This window comes from Protopterus annectens, chromosome 6.part0 (assembly GCF_019279795.1).
Source record: "Protopterus annectens isolate FY-2018-M chromosome 6.part0, PAN1.0, whole genome shotgun sequence".
Classification (NCBI taxonomy): Eukaryota; Metazoa; Chordata; order Ceratodontiformes; family Protopteridae; genus Protopterus; species Protopterus annectens.
The window spans coordinates 1,327,948,033-1,327,972,876 of record NC_056737.1 but is presented as its reverse complement, the minus strand read 5'-3'; the positions used below and the strand labels follow the sequence as shown (position 1 = coordinate 1,327,972,876).

The 24,844-nt window shown below is 43.4% G+C and overlaps 1 protein-coding gene across 1 annotated transcript in view; it reads left to right on the top strand.

Annotated features, from left to right (window-relative positions):
• Window positions 1-24,844, top strand: part of STAM2 (signal transducing adaptor molecule 2) — a gene marked incomplete in the record, with an annotated part of 1,442,819 nt that overhangs the window by 518,308 nt on the left and 899,667 nt on the right. Inside the window, 1 exon segment of the mRNA XM_044074901.1 lies at window positions 22,218-22,364. Coding sequence (XP_043930836.1) covers window positions 22,218-22,364 — 147 coding nt within the window.

Sequence of the window (24,844 nt, the reverse complement as noted above, 5' to 3'; positions counted from 1 at the left end):
AATACAAGTTGATGTGTATGAAGCAGCTATTAGGCTTTCATTCTTTAGGAAATAATGTTCCATTGCTCCTTCTCTCACCAGGAGCAAAACAGAAGCGCTAATTATAAGATGAATACTGAGAGGCAGAATGTGGGCTCTCCAGTAACTGGCGATCTTGGAGTAGATGTTGAAAATTTTAAAGGTAAGATGGAAAAATGAGTTAATATCCTAAGAGCTGCAGTGTGCACCAAGCAGTTAGATATGAAAGAGGGAGTAACTTAATCTTTAGCTATCTAAGTGGAGAACCATGAATTTTGAAAGAGCAAGATAGATTGGAAGAGGTGGACACTTTGTATTCTGGTTCTATGGCCGACAAATTTAAATTGTTGAAGGGGTTTATTTCATATAATGATAATTTTATGCTTATTGACAGTAGCCAATGAGGAAAAATTAGAGGGAAGAAGAAATGTGGGCAAATTAACACAAGAGGCAGCAACACAACTGCACCAGGATAGAAGGGTGTGGAAAACTTAATCTCTTTCCTAGTTTAAATATGCAGTCAGAAGCAGAATACAAGTAGAATACAGTATAACAAAAATAAATTGCAAAATACAAAATAGAAGACAGTGGAGCAATACAAAATGCAAGAAAGCAAAAATAAACTAATCTTTACCAAAGTCTTATTCAGTTTTCCCAGTAAAGCCTTGAAATGTTTTATTTTACCCCTTAAATAGAAGGTTTTTATCTAGCTTTCTTTTCCAGTAAAGCCTTGAAAGCCTCCTCATGGTGATGCAGGTAGCATACACCCCCACACATACATTTGGCCAGGGGTTGGGGTTACACCATTTAGATGCCTTCACGAGGACATAAGCAGACCTTATGACTGAGTGAATGATGGCCCTTCTAGACGGCTCTTGCCTTCATCGTCCTGCAGGCAAAAAAAAAATGAAGTCACAGACAGGCATTAGTCCATCTGGAGAACCTTGATGCTCACCAAGCAGAGTGAAAAAGAACATAATAAAGAAAAAAGAAATGAAAAATATTGCTAAAAAGTCTTCTGCATTTCTAGCTGGCAGCCAGCCACTACCAGTTCCCGGAAGTGCCAATAGCGCTTTCCTCAGCCTCCAGGATATTAATTAAATAAATGTCTGTTGTTGCAGTGAAAAAGACTGCAACGGGTCAGCATATTTTGACAATAGATAAATGACTTCTAAGAGTCTAATTTTAGTGATGGGGTCTCTGTTCAGTTTTTTTCCATTCTTTGGGAATTACTACAAAGTCCCAGATGGAGCCTGCTCAGATGCTCATATTCATCAAATGCATGCTGGGCACTGTATCCTGCAGGGCCTTTGTACTGTACAACAGCATCCTTCCTCTTCATGACACTGTAAACTAAATCATCATGCACATTAATTTCCCATTTATCTGTCTTGAGGCCTTGGTCATGAAGGTGCACCTATTTATATAGTCTCTAGTGCCAAGCATTACATTAGGGTACCGCAGTGGACTCTAAATATTCAGTGGGGTCATCTCACAGACCCATTGTCCTCTAAAAGTAAAGTTATCCAGCCATGCAAGATCCACTTGACATGATAGATGGACCTAACAAACCTATTTCTGGGCAGTCCCTTTCTAATCTCCCCCCTTATTGTTATCATCCCCACTAACACCTGGTGTGTGCAGCAGATGGAGAATGTTATGCACAGCAGTGCTCTGGAAATGAGTGTTTGAGGACCCAGTTTCCTAGACAGCAATTACTGTCAACATTGACAACATGACAATGGTCTGGTACTTGAATAAGCAGGGAGGAACTCCCACATGTTCTTCGTGTTTCACTGTTGCAGTCATCACACTTTGAGGGCTACCTGCAGGCAGATAACCAGTCGGCCCGAATACCAGAGTGTTGGGATTTCTCTGCATCGGTTGATGTCGCCTCTTCCATGACATCCGGTCGGCATGGGGTATAATACATGCATCTGATGCCATTACATCAGTCTTTCTTGCCGAGAAGGAGCCAGAAGCAAAAGCAGTTCGCAAGTGCCGGTCGCGACCTGAAATTTTCATTTTTTCGAGTTTCAGACCTGAAGTCTTCTAAAGCTGAGTACCCCACTGGGGATTCTTTTTTTCTTGCTCCAACTGATGTCAGAAAAAAATTAACAATTGTCTTGCCTATGGAAAGCAATCATCGGGGTATTTTTGTCACTAAATTCTTTCGCTCTCGTTCTCCGTATTCCAAAATGGCTTCAGTAAGCCATCCGACTACCGATCTTACGAAAAAGTGCAAAGACAGAGGCAGCGTAGGTTAAAAACTGCCGAAGATGCTTCCGCTAAGTTAGTCGCCAGTCCGCCGGTACTCAGTGAGGCACATTTGCAGCCCCTGATGCCCGGTTCTTCAGATTCGCAGGCCTCTGCTGAGACCCATTCGGAGTCCAGTATGCCACGAGATGCTTCGAGATGCTTCGACTATGGAACCTGCGGATGTCTCTACCTTGGATGGGTGCAGAGCCGCTGTGCAGGCACCGGCTTCTGAGGGTGTATTCGACCTACCAATATTCATATTAAACGGACAACTTCATTTCCCACTAAAACTACCGAGTTTCTCAGGCCCAGAGTTCGCACTACGCTTAGAAAACAGACGTCCAAAGCGCATGCTCAAGCTCCCAGGCCACAAAAACAAATGCTTAGAATGGCTGAAGACCTTATTACTCTAATTAGGGGAAGTCCGCCTTCCCCTGCCAAAAGACAAAGAATTGATACTCTTGATTCTACAGACCAAGAGTCTGATGACTCCTGATCCTTCTGATTACCAGGACATACCCTTATCTAGCTATGAGGACTCAGATGCAGAGGAATCCATTCCCTCTGCCTCCCCTCCAGAGGATTTTTCTTTTGGTGAAATCTTGCATACCATAAGAAAGCATTTCCACTAGGAATGCCAAGACTACCCTCAGTCCAAAAAGAGACTCAGGGAATTTTTAGATTTGCCTCAGCACAGGCCTCTAGCTATACCCCCTGTCCTGGATATTGTAGATGATGTCTTCTTGGAGTCCAGTCTTACTCCTGACACTTTACCACCAGCTCCTAGAAAACCTGACGAGTACTACAGAGTGACTCTCACAAATTTCTCTCTAAGAATCCTACTGCAGATCCAGATACCATTTCCCAGGGACCTAAAGGCATTAAGGCTACTACAGCCAAAAATCCTACCCCTTCAGACAAGGACTCTAGAGCTTTAGACAGATGGGGTAAGAAGGTATATACCTCTGCAACTCTTGCCATCAGGGCTTTGAATTGCCAGTTTCACATGTGGAAGTACCAGCAACATGTTATGGAACTAATTAAACAAAACATGGTGTTACTTCCAGATTGTGCAGAAAATAAAGATTTACAAGAGTTCTGCAAACCAAGTTAGTAAACGTACTTTGCAGTGTGACTTTGATGCCTTAGAAGCATCTTGCAGGGCTGCTGTCACTGGGTCTGTACTGAGAAGGCATGCTTGGCTAAAGGAACAAGCCTTGCCTGTCCATGTCAAAGCAAAATTACTAGATGCTCCATTAAAGTTTGTTTGGCACAAAAAAAGCAGAAGTTCTTAAAAAGATGGAAGAAAAAGCTAAATCTATGCAAACCGTCAAAGATTTCTTACAGGTGCAGCCACCTAGATTCATTAGGCATTGGCCTTCAAAAAACTGGTCCTTTCCAGTCCCTCTCAGGCCTTCTCAGTTCAAACCCAGGGGGAACAGACCACCCAGACTGCAGTCTCAGGGAATGCAGAGATCTAAACAATGGAGTGTTTCCACCTCAAAACCAGGGAATGGTAAGCCATCCCCATATGGAAAAAGTTCACAATGACTTTCCAATTATCCTTCCCAGCCCATGACCAAGTACTTGCACCCCTAGGACGAAAACTTGCCCTTCATGCAAAAAACTGTATGTCCATTACTCAGGACAGATAGGTTCTAAACATTGTATCCCAGGGATACAGATTCTACTTCCACTCACTGCCAACTCCAAGTGGGTTGCCAGACCTTCCTCCAAACCAGTGGGCAGAGGCTCAAAAGCAAGTACTTTCCCTTCTCCATATCTGGGCTATTCAACCTGTTCCAGTAGAACAAAGGGGACTGGGTTTCTACTCCAGACTGTTCCTGGTGCCCAGAAAAGAGGGCTCTTGGCGCCCTATCCTGGATCTCTCAATTCTCAACACCTTTCTGGTGGTCCCAAAATTCAAAATGCTTACACTGCAACAGCTTCTTCCTATGCTAGCCAAGGATGCCTGCTTAGTCACCCTACACTTAAAAGAAGCCTATCTGTATATCCCCATAAGGGAGTCTTGCAGGAAATATCTACGTTTCAGGGCAGACTCCATGCACTGTGCACTATTAGTTCACTGCACTTCCCTTTGGCTTATCTACTGTGCCCAGAATATTCACAAAATGCCTGGCTCCAGCCATTGCATACTGCAGACAGAGAAATATTCAAATCTGCCCATCCTTGGACGATTGCCTGATTCAGGCGGACAGTCAGGAATTGCTACTTTAGCACCTGGCATTTGTAAAAGGACTTCTAACTTCACTGGGATACACCATCAATGAAAAGAAATCACAAGTGGTGCCCAGCCAACAAATTGTATTCCTGGGAGCAAGCTTGAACACATCTTCCCAGATGGCATTCCTCACTCCAGAAAAACAGGTCCATTTGACTATTTCAAACTAATGGCCAACAGAACCCAGCTGTCTGCAAGGGAAATACTACAAACCCTAATGTTCATGGCCTCATGCATTCTGCTAATTCCATATGCAAGACTGCATATGAGGAAACTTCAGTGGTACTTAAAAAATCTCTGGTGTCGGCATTCTCAGGACCTGGAAACAGTGATTCCCATCATACCGTGACTAAGGGCAGAGTTCCTTTGGTGGGCAGAAGCATGCAACCACAACAAGGGACTTCCTTTCACTCAACCCCTCGCCATCCAAACCCTGACAACAGACGCATCAGACTTTGCATGGGGGGCTTACATGGCAGGCAAATGCATTCAAGGCAAATGGAGCCTAGAACAAATTCCCCTGCATATCAATCAAAAAGAGATGCTAGCTGTACAGAATGCTCTGACAGTCTTCAAATACCCTATTCTTCCAGGACAACTCCTAATAAAGACTGACAACACCACAGTTATGTCGTACATAAACAAGCAGGGCGGAACTCATTCTTGCCCACTCTGCAGGTTAGCCATGGCTCTGTGGAACACAGCCCTGAGCATCCAAGTGCACCTACAAGCTCAATTCCTGCCAGGCAAGCAAAATTCACTGGCAGACAACTTAAGCAGAAATCTACTGGACCCTCATGAGTGGAAACTGGAACCCAACTCATTCAAACTTCTAACCCAGAGGTGGGGAACACCGGAGGAGGACCTTTTTGCCCCCCCCCCCCCCCCCAACCACCAATTGAGCAAATGTTGCACCAGGAACCTTCACAGCAGAGCCTGGAAGGTGGACGCCCTATCCTTTACATGGGAAAACCTCTCAATGTATGCCTTTCCTCCTCTGCCCTCCTCTCAAAAGTACAACTCAAGATCAAACAGGACAAGCCAAGGGCAATCCTTATTGCACCAGACTGACCACACCAGCACTGGTACCCATTTCTGTGCAGTCTGACAGCAGTGCCACCCTGGCACCTACATCACACACCTTCCCTGCTGTCTCAGCAGGAGGGACAGATTTTGCATCAACAGCTGCAAACCCTAAACCTTGCAGCCTGGCTTATTCCCTAATTGCACCACCAGCATCCCTCAGCAAACAGGTGCTGGATGTCATCCTTGAGGCTAGAAGGCCTAGTACTAGGAATTCCTATGCTGAAAAGTGAAAAAGATATTGTTCTTGGAGTCAGTCTCAAGGGAAGGACACAGCTGTGCCCAACTTGCATCAAATCCTCGATTACCTAGCATAGCTGCTCCACAGAGGCCTATCCTTCTCATCCCTTAAGATTCATGCCTCTGCCATCTCAGCTCATTATAGTACTGAGCCTCCACTCTTTTCTCACCCTCTCATCAAAACAGTTCCTGAGAGGAGCTAACAATTTAAAGCCCTCTAGGAGAGCTCCCACCCCAACCTGGGACCTTAACTTTGTACTGGAGAAGCTCAAACTTTAACCCCCTTTGAAGCTGCTGCTTCAGCAGAGTTAAAATTCCTCTCTTGGAAAATGGCCTTACTTCTAGCTATTACTTTAGCAAGAAGTGTGTCTGAGTTCCAGCCACTAACGGTGGTGGAGCCCTTCATTATTTTCCATGCTGACAGGGTTCCCCTCAGAACTAACCCTTCCTTTATGCCCAAAGTGGTATCCAGTGTGGCTTTAAACCAGTCCGTCCATTTGCCAACCTTTTTACCTAATCCTCAGAATAAAGGGGGAAGGATCCTGCACTCCTTGGATGTGTACATACAGCTCAGGTTCTACCTTGACAGGACTAAGCCTTTCAGAAAATCTGACCAGCTGCTAGTCAGCTTTGCTACAGGGGCAGAGGGCCAAGGCCATTTCAAAGCAAACCATTTCCAAATGGATAGCACACTGCATCCATTTCTGCTACAAGTACCATGGAAAACGTACCCCTCTGGGTTTCAGAACGCATTCCACTAGAACTACTTCAACCTCTACAGCATTTCTCAGGGGAGTCCCTACCAGGGACGTCCTGGAATCTGCATCCTGGAGTTCTCTACACACCTTCACCAAGCATTACCACTTACTTTTTTTTTTTTTTTAAATCCAGAGCTGGATTTGCTACAGCAGTGTTACAAGGTCTGCTAGCCAGCCCTAACACGTCTTGACTGCTTCCACCCTTTCTCAGCTTTGGGAATCAACCGAAGTGTGATGACTGCAACAGTGAAACACAAAGAACATAGTACAGTTGTGTACACTTACCATAAATGTAGATGGTTCAAGTGTATTCACTGTTGCAGTCCTGGATGTTCATCGTGCATACAGCTGCAGTAATCACAGATGGGTTCTCTGCCGTCAGGCGGTCCCTCGGTCAGCCGAATTCCAAAGTCTTGGTCCGGCGTCAGTTGTTGTCGCTTTCTTCCCTGACGTCAGAGCGGCCAGGGTATATAAGACACAGCTGACGCCATATTCTTCAGTCTTTTTTGCCGCTCGGTGCCCGAAGCAGAAGCAGTTCGCAAGTGCCGGTCGGCCAGCTCCTGAATTTACGAAAAATTGGAAACCGAAGTCTTCATTAAAGCTAAGTACCCCATTGGGGAAACTTTTCTTGCCTCAGACCGATGTCAGAAAAAGTTAACAATTGTATTTCTTGTGGGAAGCAAATACCGCATAAGGATTTCCATTCCCTCTGCATACCTTGTTTAGGCCCAGATCACGACGTCTCGGGCTGTCGCTTTTGCGCTACTTTCAATAAGCGCACTATTAAGCGTCGGGCGGAGTTCGCCCAACATTATTTTGGTACATCCTTTGATTATAAAATGTCGTCGGAGACTCCGACTACCGTTTTGTCCAAAAAACGCAAGGAAAAGGACCGACACGCGAGGTCCGCGGTCCCAACCGACACCACGCCAAAACAGGCTCCACGTGGTCCGGTTCTCAGCGAGACGCCTATGCAGTCCCTGACTACCGTCGACACCTCTTTGGCGGGGTCTTCTGTAACCGAGACCGCAGGTACCTCGGCCCATACCCAGACTACTACTACCGAAGCCTCTGTGAGTGTTGAGCCTCCTAGTGTGGACAGATCCACATCCACCCATGGGGTCTTTAGACCCTCTTCTTCCTTTTCTATTAAGGCCTTCACTAAGTCCAAATCAGCCAGGCATCCCAGGAGGCCTGCTGCACAGGGCCCATCCCCAGGCCCCATGCCTAAAAAACAGATGCTTCAAATGACTGAGGATTTAATTACCCTTATCAGGGGTTCCCAACCCCCTCCAGACAAGAGACCCAGGGTTGAGGAAGATGCTCCCTTTTCTGATCAGGGCTCCATTGTTTCAGAACATTCTGATGTAGAGGAACACTCATACTCCCCTTTTGAAGACTCTGATGCAGAGTAGTCCATTCCTTCTGTATCCCCTCCTGAGGATTTTTCCTTTGGGGAAACCTTACACACATTGAGGGAAGACTTCCATTGGGAAGGCCAAGACTTTTCTGAATCCAAGAAAAGACTTAGAGAATTTCTTTTGTTACCTCAACATAGACCTCTGGCGATACCCCCTGTATTGGACATTCTTGATGATGTTTATTCGGAGGCTTGCCTTAGTCCGGATTCCCTGCCTCCTGCCCCAGTCAAGCCTGATAGGTACTACAGAGTCCCTAACTCTCACCAATTTCTTTACAAAAGCCATAATGCTGACCCTGAAACCATTTCTCAAGGTCCCAAGGGAGTTGAGGCTTCTACTGCTAAGAACCCACTACCATCTGAAAGAGAGTCAAGATCCTTGGAAAGGTGGGGAAAAAAGGTATATACCTCGGCCACCCTAGCCATGAGAGCCTTAAACTGTCAGTTTCATATGCTTAAATGTCAGCAGTTTCTGTTATCACAATTAAGAAATAAAATGTCTCAACCTGAACAACCAGATTTGAAGGAGTTGCAGGATATGATGCATAGTGCAGAACAAGTGGATAAACACACCTTACAATGTGGCTATGATGCTCTAGAGGACTCAAGTAGAGCTGCAGTTACAGGATCTGTCATTCTTAGACATGCATGGCTTAGGGAACAAAGCTTGCCTGATCATGTGAAAGTTAAGCTATTAGATGCTCCTTTACAAAAGGATGTGCTATTTGGTACTAATGCTGAGGAGATATTACGAAAAATGGAAGAAAAAGCCAAATCTATGCAAACTGTCAAAGCCCTTTTACAGGTTCAACCTCCACGTTTTAGCAGAAATTGGCCTTCAAAAAACTGGTCCAAGCCCCAAAGAGGTAGATACAGGCGCTCGAGGGGCAGAGGACAATCACAGGGATCATACAGAGGCAGGCAATGGCAAACTCCAGCACCAAGAGGTGGCGAAGAAAGTGCACAACAATACAGAAAACAAACCCAATGACTTTCTACTTTCCATGCCAAGCAAGTCTCAGCTAGCAGCACCCTTGGGAGGAAAGCTAGCATTATTTTCAAGAAATTGGCATATTGTCACAACAGACAAATGGATCCTGGACGTTATAAACCGAGGCTACAGATTTCATTTCCACACTCTTCCAAAAATGAGAGGCATGCCAAACCTGCCACACAATCAAAGGGCAGAGGCACAACTACAAATTTCAAAGCTTGTAGCCATGAAAGCTATTCAAGAGGTACCTATTCACGAACAAGGTCAAGGTTTTTATTCCAGACTATTTCTGGTACCAAGGAAAGGAACCGACTGGAGACCCATTTTGAATTTATCCATCCTAAACACATTCTTACTCGTACCAAAATTCAAGATGCTCACATTACAGCAGCTTCTTCCCATGCTGGGCAAGGAGTTTTGGCTGATAACATTGGACCTCAAGGAGGCATACCTGCATGTCCCAATCAGACAAAGTTGCAGAAGATACCTCAGATTTCTTGCAGGTTCAATCCACTATCAATTCTCTGCATTGCCCTTTGGCTTATCTACTGCGCCCAGAGTATTCACAAAATGCCTGGCATCAGTAATTGCCTACTGCAGACTTCAAGGGATACATATCTACCCTTATTTGGACGATTGCCTGATCCAAGCGGACAGCAAGCACATACTTCTGGAACATCTGGCTTATGCAACACGGTTACTGAATTCTCTGGGATACACAATCAACAAAGAGAAATCCAGGCTAACACCATCTTCCTGGGTGCCAACTTGGACACAAACACCCAGATGGCCTATCTTACACCAGAAAAACAGGGGCAACTAACTCAGTACTTCAAAATACTAGCAAATTGTACCAGGCTTACTGCAAGGAAAATCCTGCAGGCTCTGGGTTTCATGGCATCTTGCATTCTTTTGATCCCATGTGCAAAGTTGCATATGAGGAACCTACAATGGTACCTAAAAAACTTATGGTCTGAACACAGCCACAGTTTGGAAACAGTAATACCAATAATTCCATTTTTACAAAAGGAATTTCTATGGTGGGCCCAAGCATGTCAAACAAACACAGGTCTCCCATTCTGCAAGTCTCAAGCAAAACAAGTCATCACAACAGACGCCTCAGATTACGCATGGGGGGCGCACATGACAGACAGGTGCATTCAGGGCAAATGGTCCCAAAAGGAAAAGCACCTTCACATCAATCAAAAAGAAATGCTAGCAGTGATAAATGCAATTACAGCTTTCAAGGACTTCCTGCATCCAGGACAATTATTGATAATAACAGACAACACCACAGTAATGTGGTACATAAACAAGCAAGGAGGGACTCATTCATACCCCCTGTGCAGACTAGCCATGGCACTTTGGAACTTGGCTCTGGAATGGCAAATCGAACTTCAAGCACAATATTTGCCAGGATTGGAAAACACACTGGCAGACGATCTAAGCAGAAATATGACAGATCCACACAAATGGAAATTGCATCCTCAAGTGTTTACAAGGATAATCCAAGCGTGGGGGAGGCCAGACATAGATCTCTTTGCCTCCCACAGGAATTATCAATTGGAAAAGTTTTGTTCAAGGACCTTTCACCCAAAGGCCTGGAGAGTGGACGCCCTTTCATTCAGTTGGACAGCATGGACAGTTTACGCTTTCCCACCTCTGCCCCTCCTGCCCAAGGTGCTCCTGAAAGCAAGAGCAGACAGACCGAAGATGATACTGATTGCTCCAGACTGGCCTAGACAACACTGGTACCCACTCCTGAGGAGCCTAACACATACTCCTCCCTGGCCCCTACCTCTAATGCCTCTTCTGCTGACTCAGCACAACTTCAAAACTCTCCACAGTCAGCTGAAAACACTCAATCTCGCAGCATGGAAGATTCCTTAACACCACAACAGAACCTACTCCCCAAAGAGGTGCAGGATGTCATTTTGGAGGCCAGAAGGCCATCTACTAGAAAGGCTTACTCCGCGAAATGGAAACGTTTTTGCCACTGGAATGAGAAAAAAGGCCAGGACCCTAAAAAATTGAATTTGCCTCAGATACTACAGTATCTAGCTGAGCTGCTGAACAGTGGACTTTCATTCTCCTCCATTAAAATCCATGCCTCAGCCATTTCTGCAGAATTCAACACGGATCCACCCTTATTCTCTCACCCACTCTTAAGACAGTTCCTCAGAGGGGCTAAGAATATAAGACCACCAAGGAAACAACCAGTGCCAGCTTGGGATCTTAATTACATTCTAGAAAAATTAACCTTGCCTCCTTTTGAACCAGCTGCTTCAACAGATTTGCAATATTTGTTCTGGAAAACAGCTTTTCTTCTGGCCATTACCTCAGCTCGTAGGGTTTCGGAATTACAAGCCCTCATGGCGGTGCAGCCCTTTTTCATCTTCCATCAGGACAGGGTTTCCCTTAGAACCAACCCGTCTTTTATGCCTAAAGTGGTATCCAGGGTAGCTTTAAATCAAGCCATACATTTACCTACCTTTTACCCCAATCCTCAAAACAAGGGGGAAAGGCTGCTACACTCCTTAGACATCCATAGGCAGCTACGTTACTATCTGGACAGAACAAAGTCTTTCAGGAAATCAGAACAACTTTTTGTGTCCTATGCTGTAGTAACTCAAGGGAAACCAGTTACCAAACAGACTATTTCTAAATGGATAGGCCACTGCATACGTTTTTGTTACTCCTATCATGGAAAAGCTGTCCCTACAGGCATCAGATCCCACTCCACCAGAGCCACAGCTACCTCTACAGCCTTCCTCAGAGGAGTTCTTACCAAAGATATTTTGGAGGCAGCCACTTGGAGTTCTGTGCATACCTTCACAAAACACTACCACCTGCCTTTATATTCCAAATCTAGAGCAGGCTTTGCCACTGCTGTGCTGCAGGGCATTCTAGCTCATCCCAGTTCCACCTAGTGCCTACCACCCTGTGCGTAGCTTTGGGATTCTACCCATCTGTGATTACTGCAGCTGTATGCACGATGAACATAGTACAGTTTTGTACCTACCATAAATGTAGATGTTCGAGTGCTAATACAGCTGCAGTACAGGTTTCCCTCCCTCCTTCCCCTCTTGGTAAAGGCCTAGGGTCTAACCCCTCTTCATTCAACCTGATGGGGTTATCCTTCTATGGTATATTTGCTTACACCTACTGATGTTTAATTATATTGCATTGCATGTATATATATATATATATATATATCTACATATATATATATATATATATATATATATATATATATATATATATAATTTATGTATTGCCTTCCTAATGGGGGCACCTGACATCTGGGGCAAGAAAGACTGAAGAATATGGCGTCGGCTGTGTTTTGTATACCTTGGCCGCTCTGACGTCAGGGAAGAAAGCGACAACAACCGACGCCGGACCAAGACTTTGGAATTCGGCCGACCGAGGGACTGCCTGACGGCAGAGAACCCATCTGTGATTACTGCAGCTGTATTAGCACTCGAACATCTACATTTATGGTAGGTACAAAACTGTACTTTTCCCTCCCTCCAGCCCCCTGGCTTTCTATATCCTTTCTACCTATCCTCATTATGGCCATCTTTTATAGCAGATGTATTTACTTTTTACTGGAGGTGTTCCACACCAAGTAATAGCTTCCTATTTTGGGGGCTCCTGACATCTGGGACAAGAAAAACTGATGTAATGGCATTAGCTGCATGTTTTATACCCCTGACGACCTGACGTCATGGAAGAGGTGACAGCAACTGACGCAGAAATCCCACGACTCTGGTATTCGGGCCAACTGAGGGCTACCTGCAGGCAGATATCCCAGGTGTGATGACTGCAACAGTGAATACAGTCGAACATCTATATTTATGGTAAGTGTACACAACTGTACTTTATCGTCTCTGTTGAAGCCATGAGCATACGGGAATAGGCTGTGGGTGTGAATTATCTTCTGATACCCCTAGAAAAGCCAAAAGACACAACAACAACCTAGCCTCATTTGTAAGTAAGCTAGTTCTTTAGTAGACAGTCTTGGTTATCATTTTCCGTTACCTCATGAGTGGTTTGTGAGCCAGTCAGTAGTTTAGAACCACTTATTACCCAGGGAACTCTTGCTATGACCTGTTTGCATCCTTGACTGCTGCCAAATGCAGCTGCTACTTTTCCCTTATTCCTTATTCTGGAGTATGTCATAGAGATGAACTTGTCCATAAATGGCCCCCGGATCTACCACCATTTTCTTCTAATTCCAATGTTTATTCAGAAAGGCAAATTGAGTAGGTCCAAAACCATTCACATAATCCCATATTGGCCTTCCTCTCTTATGCCATGTCCTCTGGAATAGCTTGCATGTCTGAGGCCCATCAGAACCTTTCTAAATCACCCATCTGGCAAGAAGTAAATGGATATTCTTCTGTTCATGGGCTGCATCCAGTAGTTTAGTACATTTTAGTTATTCCATGATGGCCGTATTGACCTGTCTGTCATAGTTCTTTGACTGTAGTTTATTCCTCCATCTGCGTGCCTGGCAACTATTTCAAGTTTTCACCAGGGTGCTAACTCTCCTCCTTTGGCATCCCTTCAAGTCATTTCTCAGAGGTAATATTCTCATTTGTCTTCCAGGCAAGGGTCTTGCTCCTACTTGGAGTTTGTATTTTGTATTGGAGAAGTTGAAGCTCCTGCTATGGCAGATTGGATATACTCTCCTTGGAAAAGTACACTTTCTGGTGACCGTTATGTCTGCCAGAAAAATCCCTGAACTAGAAGCCGTGTGTGTGGTGTGTGTTAACCCCCTTTATTTTTTCTTCTGTAAGGCTAGTTTTCTTGTGGACAAAACCCATTTATGCCTGAGGTAACTACTGAGTCTACTGTTAACCAGTCCAGTAATCCATTTTCTTCCCATGTCATTCTAACAGACAAAATGTTTGTTGCAGTGTATGGATGTTTCCAAGTAATTCAGATTTTTACCTAGACATAACTAAATATATTACTCAGGATTGCTGTTTGGTTTGTTTTGTTTTTTTGAAAACTGAACTGGGCTCCAGAGTTTCCTAAGTCACTTTGTTAAGGTGGTTGACAGATTCTATCAGATTTTACTACACAAAAATTAGTAAGTCATTGCATGTAGTGCCAGGGTTCACCCTGCCCAGACCAGTGGATCATTCAAACCTTTTTTAGGAATGCATTCTCTGATATTTGTACAGCAGCTACATGGACTTGAGAAAATACTTTTGCAGGCACTAGTTTTCTTTTAGTGCAACAGTTATTAGGGATATGCTGTCATGAGGAGGACCATTCAGAATAAGAGCTTCGGACTCTACCCTGCTTGTTGATGAGAATGAAACTAGTTACCTTTGTTATGAAAATGATGTGCATACTGTAATGATCTGAATGAGGAAGTTCACACTTGTCAAGATAACCGTGTTTCATCCCTGTGTTTCAAGGTGGATGAGGTCTAGAGATTTATTTATTTTATTTTGTTTTGTTTTACATTTGTTAACCAGGAAAGTCCAAATGGATACATATCCATTTTCAATGGAGATCCGGGGAAAAAAGCTCCAGAAGTACAAGAATAATTTAACAAATACAGTTAAAAATATAATACCAACAGTTCAGATAACAATTAATACAAAGAAAGATTGAAGGAGATAATAAGCTGAGAGAAAATTAGGGGGTAAGTTTGGGTAGTAAGATGTAGGGAGCAATATAATCGAGTAGAAATGCCAGAAGAAATGAGGAAGAGAAAAATATAAAGCGATGAGGGTAATAGAGAGGTAGCCTGAGGAGGGAGATTAACCTGGGCTAGAGCAGGAACGTATCCAGTGGTTGGTGAAATAATTTTTTGCTGCGATCTTAAATTTTGTTAGGGTTCAAGGGTTAAGTCAGGAGGAAGTGAGTTCCAAATTTTTGCTGTGTAATTGGAGAACACTGAGTCACCGGCGTGATTGCAGGATTTAGAGGTTTTTACCATTAATTTATCAATAGATCTCAGTGGTCTGGTACTGATGTATGGGGTAATTAAGGATTGTATACCCGGAACTCTGGTTGGTTGAGTATTCTATGGGCCATTGTAAGCTGATTGTAAAGTAGTAGGTTGGGGAACTCAAGCCATTTTAGTAGTTTTAGGTTTTGACAGTGATGTGTGCGATGGGTAGCCCCTGTAGCGAGTCTAGCGATGTGGTTGTAGCAGACAGTTAATTTATTTAGTTAGGTTTAAGAGGGGTTAGTGAGAATGGGGGAGGCATACAGGAGAATGGAAAGTAGGTGGGTGCATGCTGTGTTGGTTCTGGCCAAAGGGGTTAAGAAGGCTTTGTTTCTGTATAGTGAGCCCAGTTTTTATTGTTTTTTTTTTTAATTATTTGGTTAACATGAAGGTCAAATTTCAGGCTATTGTGAATTAGTACCCCAAGTAGTTTGGTGTGGCTATCAGGGGATATTATGGTACCATTGTTGGATGTGATTCTGAAGGTGACCTGAGGGGAGCGATGGGTTGGGAAGAACAGCAATAACTTGGTTTTATTAGCATTTAGTAAAAGATTTCATATTATTTTGTTGTTGTTTCTACAGTGCCTTAGAGTGGCCTAAAGGTGATCCGGAGATGAAGCTTGTATGCAGAGCATTATGGATAATGGAGGAGGGGGGCTAGTAGTCTCTGGAAGTTTTAGATACTTGACTACCCAAATCCTTCTGGCCTTATTAATGATTGTTGACTGGGATGTACCTGCTCATCCATATCTGCCATTACTGAAGTATGTCACTTTGTTTGTGGTAACAGTACTTGCACACAGCTGTACTTTATGGTGAGTATTCTTATTGAACTGTTTCTTCTCACTGGGTTCCCAACAGAAATGCAGCCTTTTATGTGAAGTTTGGAAGCTGTGGATTAGCTCACATTTAAATACAGGGATAGTAACCTACCTGGCCCATGAAAGACTGAAGCAGAAGGTTACTTTGTGTATCATGGCACTGAAGCAGCCACTGAGAGGGATCCTCTTTCTTGGTGTTCTTTTGCAGTGCTTCTTTCCCCAGAAGTGGAAAAGCATGGTCCACGGAATTTTTTCCTTAGTTACAAATGGTTCTGATAAATATGAAATTTTAAAGCTATCACGTCAGCTAGGTAATAAAAACACAGTATCAAAGCAAAGCAGTTCATATATTCTGAGTAAGAAATGCGAAACTGCAACAGCATTGTGTATGTTACTGTGTATTCCCTGATGTCCTTCATGGATGCATCTGCAGTCATAACAGCTGGGTTGTCCTGTCGTCAGGCAGCCCGTCAGTCGGCCGGATTCCAAAGTCCGGGTCCGGCCTCGGCTGATGTCGCTCTTCACCCGACGTCATCTCTGTTGGTCTTCGGGTATAAAGGCATCAGCCGACGCCATTTTCCTCAGTCTTTCTTGCTGCGTGGCACCCGAAGCAGAAGCGGTTCGCAAGTGCCGGTCGGTCGGATCCAGAGATTACTTCTACCGAATACTACTTCGAAGACTTCTAAAGCTAAGTACCCCGTTGGGGACTCTTTCTTGCCTCAGCCGATGTCAGAAAAAGTTAATAATTGTTTAACCTGTGGGAAACAAATACCTCATAAAGATTTCCATTCTTACTGTCTGCCTTGTTTAGGCCCAGCCCACGACGTTGCAGCCTGTTCAGCCTGCGCTTCTTTCAACCGACGAACGCTTAGGCGTCGGTCGGAGTTTGCAGAACAGTTTTTCGGTTCTGACTTTGCGTACGTTATGTCGTCGGATCCTCCGACAACACTTTCTGCCAAAAAACGCAAAGAAAAAGACCGACACTCGCGGTCCGTGGTTTCGGCCGAAACCATGCTTAAGCAAACCGCGAGTGTCTCGGTTTCGGCCGAAACCGAGAAAACTGATCAAGGTACAGCCGAATCTATCTCCACAGCTGAGGCCCCTGCTACAACTCCTGAATTGGCCTCAGAAATTTTATCCACTACGGTGGCTGCCACTGACTTATCAGATACCATTCCCTTGGATGTCTCTACCCCAGCACGTGGTGCTGCTAGGCCTCCAGCAGCCATGTCCATTAAGGCCTTCGCCAGGGCTAAAGCAGCCAAGACTAAGAAAACAGTGCCTGTTAAACCACCCTCAACTAGGCCCTCTTCTAGTTCTCAAATGCTTACTTTGGCAGAAGATTTAATTTCATTAATTAGAGGATCTCAATCTCACCCTGACAGGGCCTCTCAGCCCCAGAGAAGAGACCTAGGGCAGAGCCCCTGAGCCAGTGTCCTCTGATGATTCTGCTGATGAATCAGACATAACTGATCAGCCAGAGGCCCCTTTCTCCAATTTTGAAGATTCTGATGCTGAAGAATCCATTCCAGCTGCTTCCCCTCCAGAAGAATTCTCCTTTGGGGAAACCTTACATGCCATGCGGGAGCAGTTCCAATGGCAGCAACAAGATTTTTCAGATTCCAGAAAAAGACTTAGAACCTTTCTGCACCTTCCACAGCACAGGCCCTTAGCTATACCTCCTGTTCTCTCTGTGGTAGATGATGCTTTCAACGATGTCTGCTCTGCTCCAGATTCATTACCCCCAGCCCCTGCCAAACCAGACAGATTTTACAGGGTACCAGATACCCATCACCACCTTTACAAGGCTCCACTTGCAGACCCCGAAACTATTTCCCAGGGTCCCAAGGCAGTAGCCGCTACCATAGCTAAAAACCCTATTCCTTCTGAAAGGGAAGCAAGGTCATTAGATAGATGGGGTAAAAAGGTTTACACTTCAGCTACTCTCTCAGCTAGAGCTTTAAACTGTCAGTTCCACATGATACAATACCAAGAGTTTATGCTTGATCAGTTAACTAAAAAGCTAACCACTGATGAATCTCTTGACAAGAAATATGTATTAGAAATGGTAAATAACATACAACAGGTTAGTAACCATTCCTTAAAATGTGGCTATGATGCACTGGAGGCTTCATTTAGATCAGCCATGACTGGCACAGTAATTAGAAGGCATGCATGGCTAAAGGAGCAAGCTCTACCGGATCATGTTAAAGCTAAGTTGCTAGATGCTCCTATGGATAAGACAAGTTTGTTTGGTGCACCTGCCCAGCAGGTTATGAAGAAAATGGAAGAAAAGGCAAAATCAGTTCAAACTGTTAAAGATTTCCTGCAGGTTCAACCCCCTAGGTTTAGCAGGAACTGGCCTGCCAAAAATTGGTCCTTTCCTGACTCCACAAGATTTCAAAGGGGCAGGAATAGACGTCCCAGAGGCAGAAACCAATCCAGAGGAGGTGCCTACAGAGGACGACAGTGGCAAGGTAACAACAGAGGAACAGACACAACCACTGCCACTACATCAACACACCAACAGTGACTTAATCCTAAATCCGCCTACCAGGGAACAAATAGCAGCTCCTCTAGGCGGAAAGTTAACCTTATTTTCAAAGAACTGGCACCACATAACAAAAGACAAGTGGATTTTACAAACCATAGATCAAGGTTACTGATTCCATTTCCACACTTTACCAGTCAAAAGAGGAATGCCAAATCTACCTCCAAATCAAAAAACAGAGGCTTTACAACAGATAATGGAGTTAGCAAACATGAGAGCTGTGGAAAAAGTGCCAACAGCAGAGCAAGGAAAGGGGTTCTACTCCAGACTATTCCTAGTTCCAAGAAAGGAAAAAAGTTGGAGACCAATTCTCGACCTGTCTACCTTGAATACATACATCATTGTCCCAAAATTCAAAATGCTGACCCTACAGCAACTTCTTCCCATGCTGGGCAAGGAGTGTTGGCTGGTAACTCTAGATCTCAAGGAGGCATACCTGCACGTCCCCATTCGACCAATCTGCAGAAGATACCTCAGATTTCTTGCAGGATCAGAGCACTATCAATTCTCAGCATTGCCTTTTGGCTTATCTACTGCCCAGAGTATTCACAAAATGCCTGGCATCAGTAATCGCACATTGCAGACTACAGGGAATTCAAATTTACCCATACCTGGACGACTGCCTGCTACAAGGGGACAACAAAAGCAAGTTGACAACAGATTTACGAAGGGTCATTTACTTGCTACAAGCACTGGGATACACAGTCAATTTACAAAAGTCAAGGCTGATACCATCCCAAACAAGGACATTCTTGGGAGCGGAATTGGACACAGTAAGGCAAATGGCATTCCTAACTACAGAAAAACAAAAAGAACTCCCTCTTTACTTCTTGGCACTAACAAAACTGAGCAAGTTAACAGCAAGAAAGGTACTGCAGGCCTTGGGTTTCATGGCATCATGCATAATCTTGGTCCCATTTGCCAGATTACATATGAGAAAACTACAGTGGTACCTAAGGAATTTATGGTCCCAACACAGACACAGTCTAGAAACAGAAATCCCACTAATTCCATGCTTAAAACAGGAGTTCCTATGGTGGGCCCAGGCATGCCAGTCCAACCCAGGCCTTCCTTTTCGCAGATGTCAAGCAAGCCAGAGCATCACAACAGACGCTTCAGACCTAGGATGGGGGGCCCATATGCTGGACAAATGCGTGCAAGGATTGTGGACTCAGGATCAACTTCGCCTGCACATCAACCTAAAAGAAATGCTGGCCGTAAAACTGGCAATCCAAAAGTTCAGACCATTTCTCAAAGAGGGCCAGTTGATGATAAGGACAGACAACACCACAGTCATGTGGTACATCAACAAACAGGGAGGCACTCATTCATACCCCCTATGCAGAATGACTTTGGAGCTGTGGACCCTGGCACTCAGCTACAACATCCAGCTACAGGCAATATTTGTACCAGGAAAGCAAAATACTCTAGCAGACATATTAAGCAGAACCACATCAGATGCCCACGAATGGCACCTGCACCCGGACATCTTCAAGACCATCTCAAAGAAATGGGGAATGCCTCAGATAGATCTATTCGCATCACCTCACAATCAACAGCTCAAAAAATTCTGCACAAGGACATTCCACCCACTAGCATGGAAAGTGGATTCGCTCTCCTTCAGCTGGAAAGGCCTAACAGCATATGCATTCCCACCTCTTCCCTTGATACACAAAGTACTACTAAAGATCAAGGAAGAACATCCAAGGATAATCCTGATAGCGCCAAACTGGCCAAGAAAACACTGGTACCCACTGCTGAGGAGCTTGTCTCGAAACAATATGTGGCCAATACCCCTGATGCCTTTGATGCCAACTCAGAACAACTACAGCACCATACATCCAAACCTAAAAACTTTACAGCTGACTGCATGGAACATCACATAGCAGCAGCTAACCAAGAACTTTCCCAAAGAGTTAAAGACATTATTCTTGAAGCACGCAGACCTTCAACAAGAAGGAACTACGCTGGAAAATGGAAAAGGTTTGTCATTTGGAGTTCTGAAAGAGGAAAAGATGTGTCAAACATAGATATGCCTAACATTCTGGAGTATCTGGCCGAACTTCTCCATTCAGGCCTGTCCTACTCCTCCATCAAGATACATGCATCAGCTATTTCAGCAGAATACAGCTTTGATCCACCTGTTTTTTCACACCCTTTGCTCAGGCAGTTTCTCAGAGGAATCAAGAATGTAAAACCTCCAAGGAAACCACCATTGCCAGCTTGGGACTTAAACTTCGTACTAGAAAAGTTGACACTATCACCCTTTGAACCAGCAGCAACAGCAGACCTACAACACCTGTCATGGAAAACTGCTTTCCTACTGGCAATTACTTCAGCAAGGAGGGTTTCAGAACTACAGGCCTTAATGGCAGTGCAACCCTTCCTAATCTTCCACCAAGATAGAGTGTCCATGAGGACTAATCCAACATTTATGCCTAAGGTGGTATCCAGAGTGTCTTTAAACCAGGCAATCCATCTACCTACCTTCTTTCCCAACCCACAAAACAGAGGGGAAAGAATACTACATACATTGGATGTACATAGACAGCTACGCTACTACTTGGACAGAACCAAAAGCAACAGAAAGACTGACCAACTTTTTGTGGCCTATGCAACAGGAAGGAGGGAAAAGCTATTTCCAAACAGACAATCTCCAAATGGATAGGAAATTGCATACGATTCTGTTACTCCTTCCATGGAAAACCAATTCCACAGAACATAAGACCTCATTCTACAAGGGCAACAGCCACTACCGCAGCCTTCTTACGAGGAGTGGCTACCAAAGACATTATTGAGGCGGCTACTTGGACCTCCGTGCATACATTTGCCAAGCATTATAATTTGCCTCTATATTCCAGATCCCGAGCAGGGTTTGCCACTGCTGTACTGCAAGGGATCCTAACCACACCATAATCTACCTTTATCCTCCTCCCCTAGTTGGCTATGGTATTCTACCCAGCTGTTATGACTGCAGATGCATCCATGAAGGACATAGTACAGTTTTGTACCTACCATAAATGTAGATGTCCGAACTGGATAGCATCTGCAGTCAGGATTACCCTCCCTCCTTCCCCTCTGAGGTACTCCTAGGGTGTTTTACCCTCCTAATAGCTAGCTGATGGGGGGGGAGTCTTTTATGGTGTATTTGTTTGTATATATGTACATACATGCTTATTTTTGTGTTACCTATATCCTTTTGGAAACATTGGCATCTATCCAAAATTTTTAGCCTTCAAGAGGGCTTCTGGCATCTGGGGCAAGAAACACTGAGGAAAATGGCGTCGGCTGATGCCTTTATACCCGAAGACCAACAGAGATGACGTCGGGTGAAGAGCGACATCAGCCGAGGCCGGACCCGGACTTTGGAATCCGGCCGACTGACGGGCTGCCTGACGACAGGACAACCCAGCTGTTATGACTGCAGATGCTATCCAGTTCGGACATCTACATTTATGGTAGGTACAAAACTGTACTTTTTAAGGTGTCCCATATGTAAGCCAAGATGCTTAAATTCTTTATTAGAGTTTAGTATGCAAAACGTTATAAAGGGTGAAGTTGATTGCTCACTATTTTATTGTAATAAATATTTTTAGTTTTATGGGTAGTTTTGCCCATTGTCATTTTAAATGTATTTTTTAACATGGTGCATTTATTGGTGGTTTTACATTGGTTGAAAACTTTAAGATTTGATGCTGCTAACCCAATTCAGAGATACATGTAGTATGTTTGCTGTTTGATGTTACAAGTAAAGAGACAAAAGAAAAGCACTAAAATCACGAGCAATAAGTAAAATCCAACTCCTTTATTAATAGCTACAAGTAGTGTTTTGCTCATAGGATTGTGTGTTATGTTTAGGCTCATCCAAAGGTTTGTGAAAAACTGAAGGCTTTAATGGCAGAGTGGGCCGAAGAGTTTCAAAAGGACCCTCAGTTCAGTCTTATATCTGCTACAATTAAGTCCCTGAAAGAAGAGGGTGTAACATTCCCCCCAACAGCATCTCAGGTAATGTTTTAGTTTTTTTTTTCTGTAAAGGACTGCAGTATATTTGAAAGTTATTTCTTTCTTTTTTTTTGTCTGATAGTTCTTGAATATAGCTAAGCTTATTTTATCAGCTTTCCTCAGAATTGAATTAGAAATTACCCCACCTGGTTTCACTATAATTAGGTTTGGCAGGACAACTAAACGGGTAGGCAGAATTGCCATCATCTACAAGAATTCTGTAAACATAACCACATATGCATAACAGATGATGAAGTCAGTGAGGAAAAGCAAGTGGTATTGCTGGCGCTAAATTCATTCTTGAGTCATAAGTACCTTCATGTGGTGGATCTTGTTTTCACAAAATCTCACCAAGACAGTAGTGATGTATAGACTGTATTTTGTACCACGGAGAGAGGTAGGTAAAAAAAAAAAAAAAACATTTGGGTACACAGATCCCAGGATAAAAAAATTGCCCAGTTCTGGTGTATGCACTGGTGCCAGGACTGGAAATATGGCAGTGTAAAATCCTCAGGACACAGAATATTCCTACACTAGAATTAGATCAAGCTCAGGAATGAGACGACCCCCCCCCCCCCCGCGCGCCGGTTGTAGAAGGAAGTAGTAGCCCACAGAAAAGAGCCATAAAGATGACAGAATGAGCTATCGAGGATAAGGAAGAAATTATGTACTGTTATATTATGCAAGAAGCCCAGAATTTACAGTTAGAAGATATTCAGAAACTTTTAGAAAACTTAGAGGAAAGAAAAATACTTGCCCAAGAAAAACTGTAAAAAGCTTCAAGGCATAACATAGTTTACCATGTTACACATCTCCACCTGGTCTGACCAAATTGCAAACCCATATTCTGATTACCTTATTTATTTTAATCAAACTCTGTATTACATTAAATAGGTTAGATGGATCGTCTGTTACATGGGAAGGGTTTAGACAAATGGCAATTAAATACCTTACAAACTTTTATTGTTTAGTCAAAAAGTATATTCACATTTTATTGATTATTGGAACTTACTACTCAATCATATCTTACAATAATTCTTCAACCTCTAGTAACCGTAATCTAGATCTTTCCATTTCTTTTTTATATCTCCTTAATTACCGACTTATATTGGTGGAACTAAATGACTGTATTTAGGGTACATTACTTCTTCCCCTCTATTTATAAATCCTGCTCTTTCCCCCTGCTTTTTCTTTTCCTGTTGAAGCATTAGTAAGATTGCATTGTTTCAGGTAAATGGCACCTATGTAAATAAGCGTGTATATAGTTATTTGTTTTAATTTGTTATTTCTAACCTTGAATGCTACTATTGTCATTAACTTTTGATGCACACGCTGTATTAGTTAATAAAACAAAGATTATGGGGAAAAAAGCTTTAAATGCAAATTTGCATTCATTCATTAATGCAACTGATACATGAGAAAGATTACAGAGAAGAAACAACTCTTTGCCACCTGGAAAGAAATGACAGAGAATGTGTGAAAATATAAAGAACAAAATCCAGAGATTTTGAAAGGTATAAAAAAGAAACTTGAACATGGGAAAGAACAAGTTATCTGATACAGTGCAATATTTATGCAAAGGAGAAAGCCAAAGTAATCAATACAAAAAAGCAGCTCTGAAGATATTGGAAGAGAGATATAGTCAAAGGCACCCTGATATAGAAAATTTCACAATTAAAAATAAGGAAAGAAAGGGGGAAATTTGGAATAGAGGATTAGTAGGGTAGAAGTTAAACAAATAGAAACTGAAGTTATGGATTACCTGCAAAATGAAGGATTGAATATAGAAAATCCAGCACTAGTAATGTCACAGAATGATGCAACAATGAGCCCCCAAATTAAGGAGAAACAAAGTGGGAGACTTCTGAAGAAGAAGAATGGACACGGAAAAGAAAAGTAAATATGATATGGTGCAATATTTATGCAAAGAGAAAGCAAAATGATGCACCAAAAGTTTGAAGAGAAATACAGGCAGAAGAACCTGGATATGGAAAATTTCACAGTACAGAAAATAAGAAAACATGGGGGAAGCAGAAAAGTGGATTAGTAATAGAAAAGCTAAAGAAATAGAAACTGAAGTTGTGGATTACCTGCACGGTTAAGTGTGATGGAACATTGAGTTCCTACACTAAGGAGAAGCAGGTGGAGCAGGAGGCATGTGAAGAGTTGTCACGGGATGATAATCTGGAGCCTTCTGTAGGAAACTGGAACAAAAGTTCACTTGAAGTTGCAGAGCAAGGGGAAAGAACAGGAAACAAATGTGGCACCTCTGACGCAGGCAGTGTTGTGGAGTGATAAGCCAATGAGTTCCTCTATAAAGGAGCAGCAGATGATGGAGGATACATCTGAAGAGGATATGTCACAGGAAGATGTTCTGGAACTTTCTGTAGCATGCCCACAGGAAACAGGAGAGCAAAGAATGTGGTTTCAGTTTAAAAGAAAATTATGTAACAGAGGAACTGCTTCATTTCATAGAGATGAAT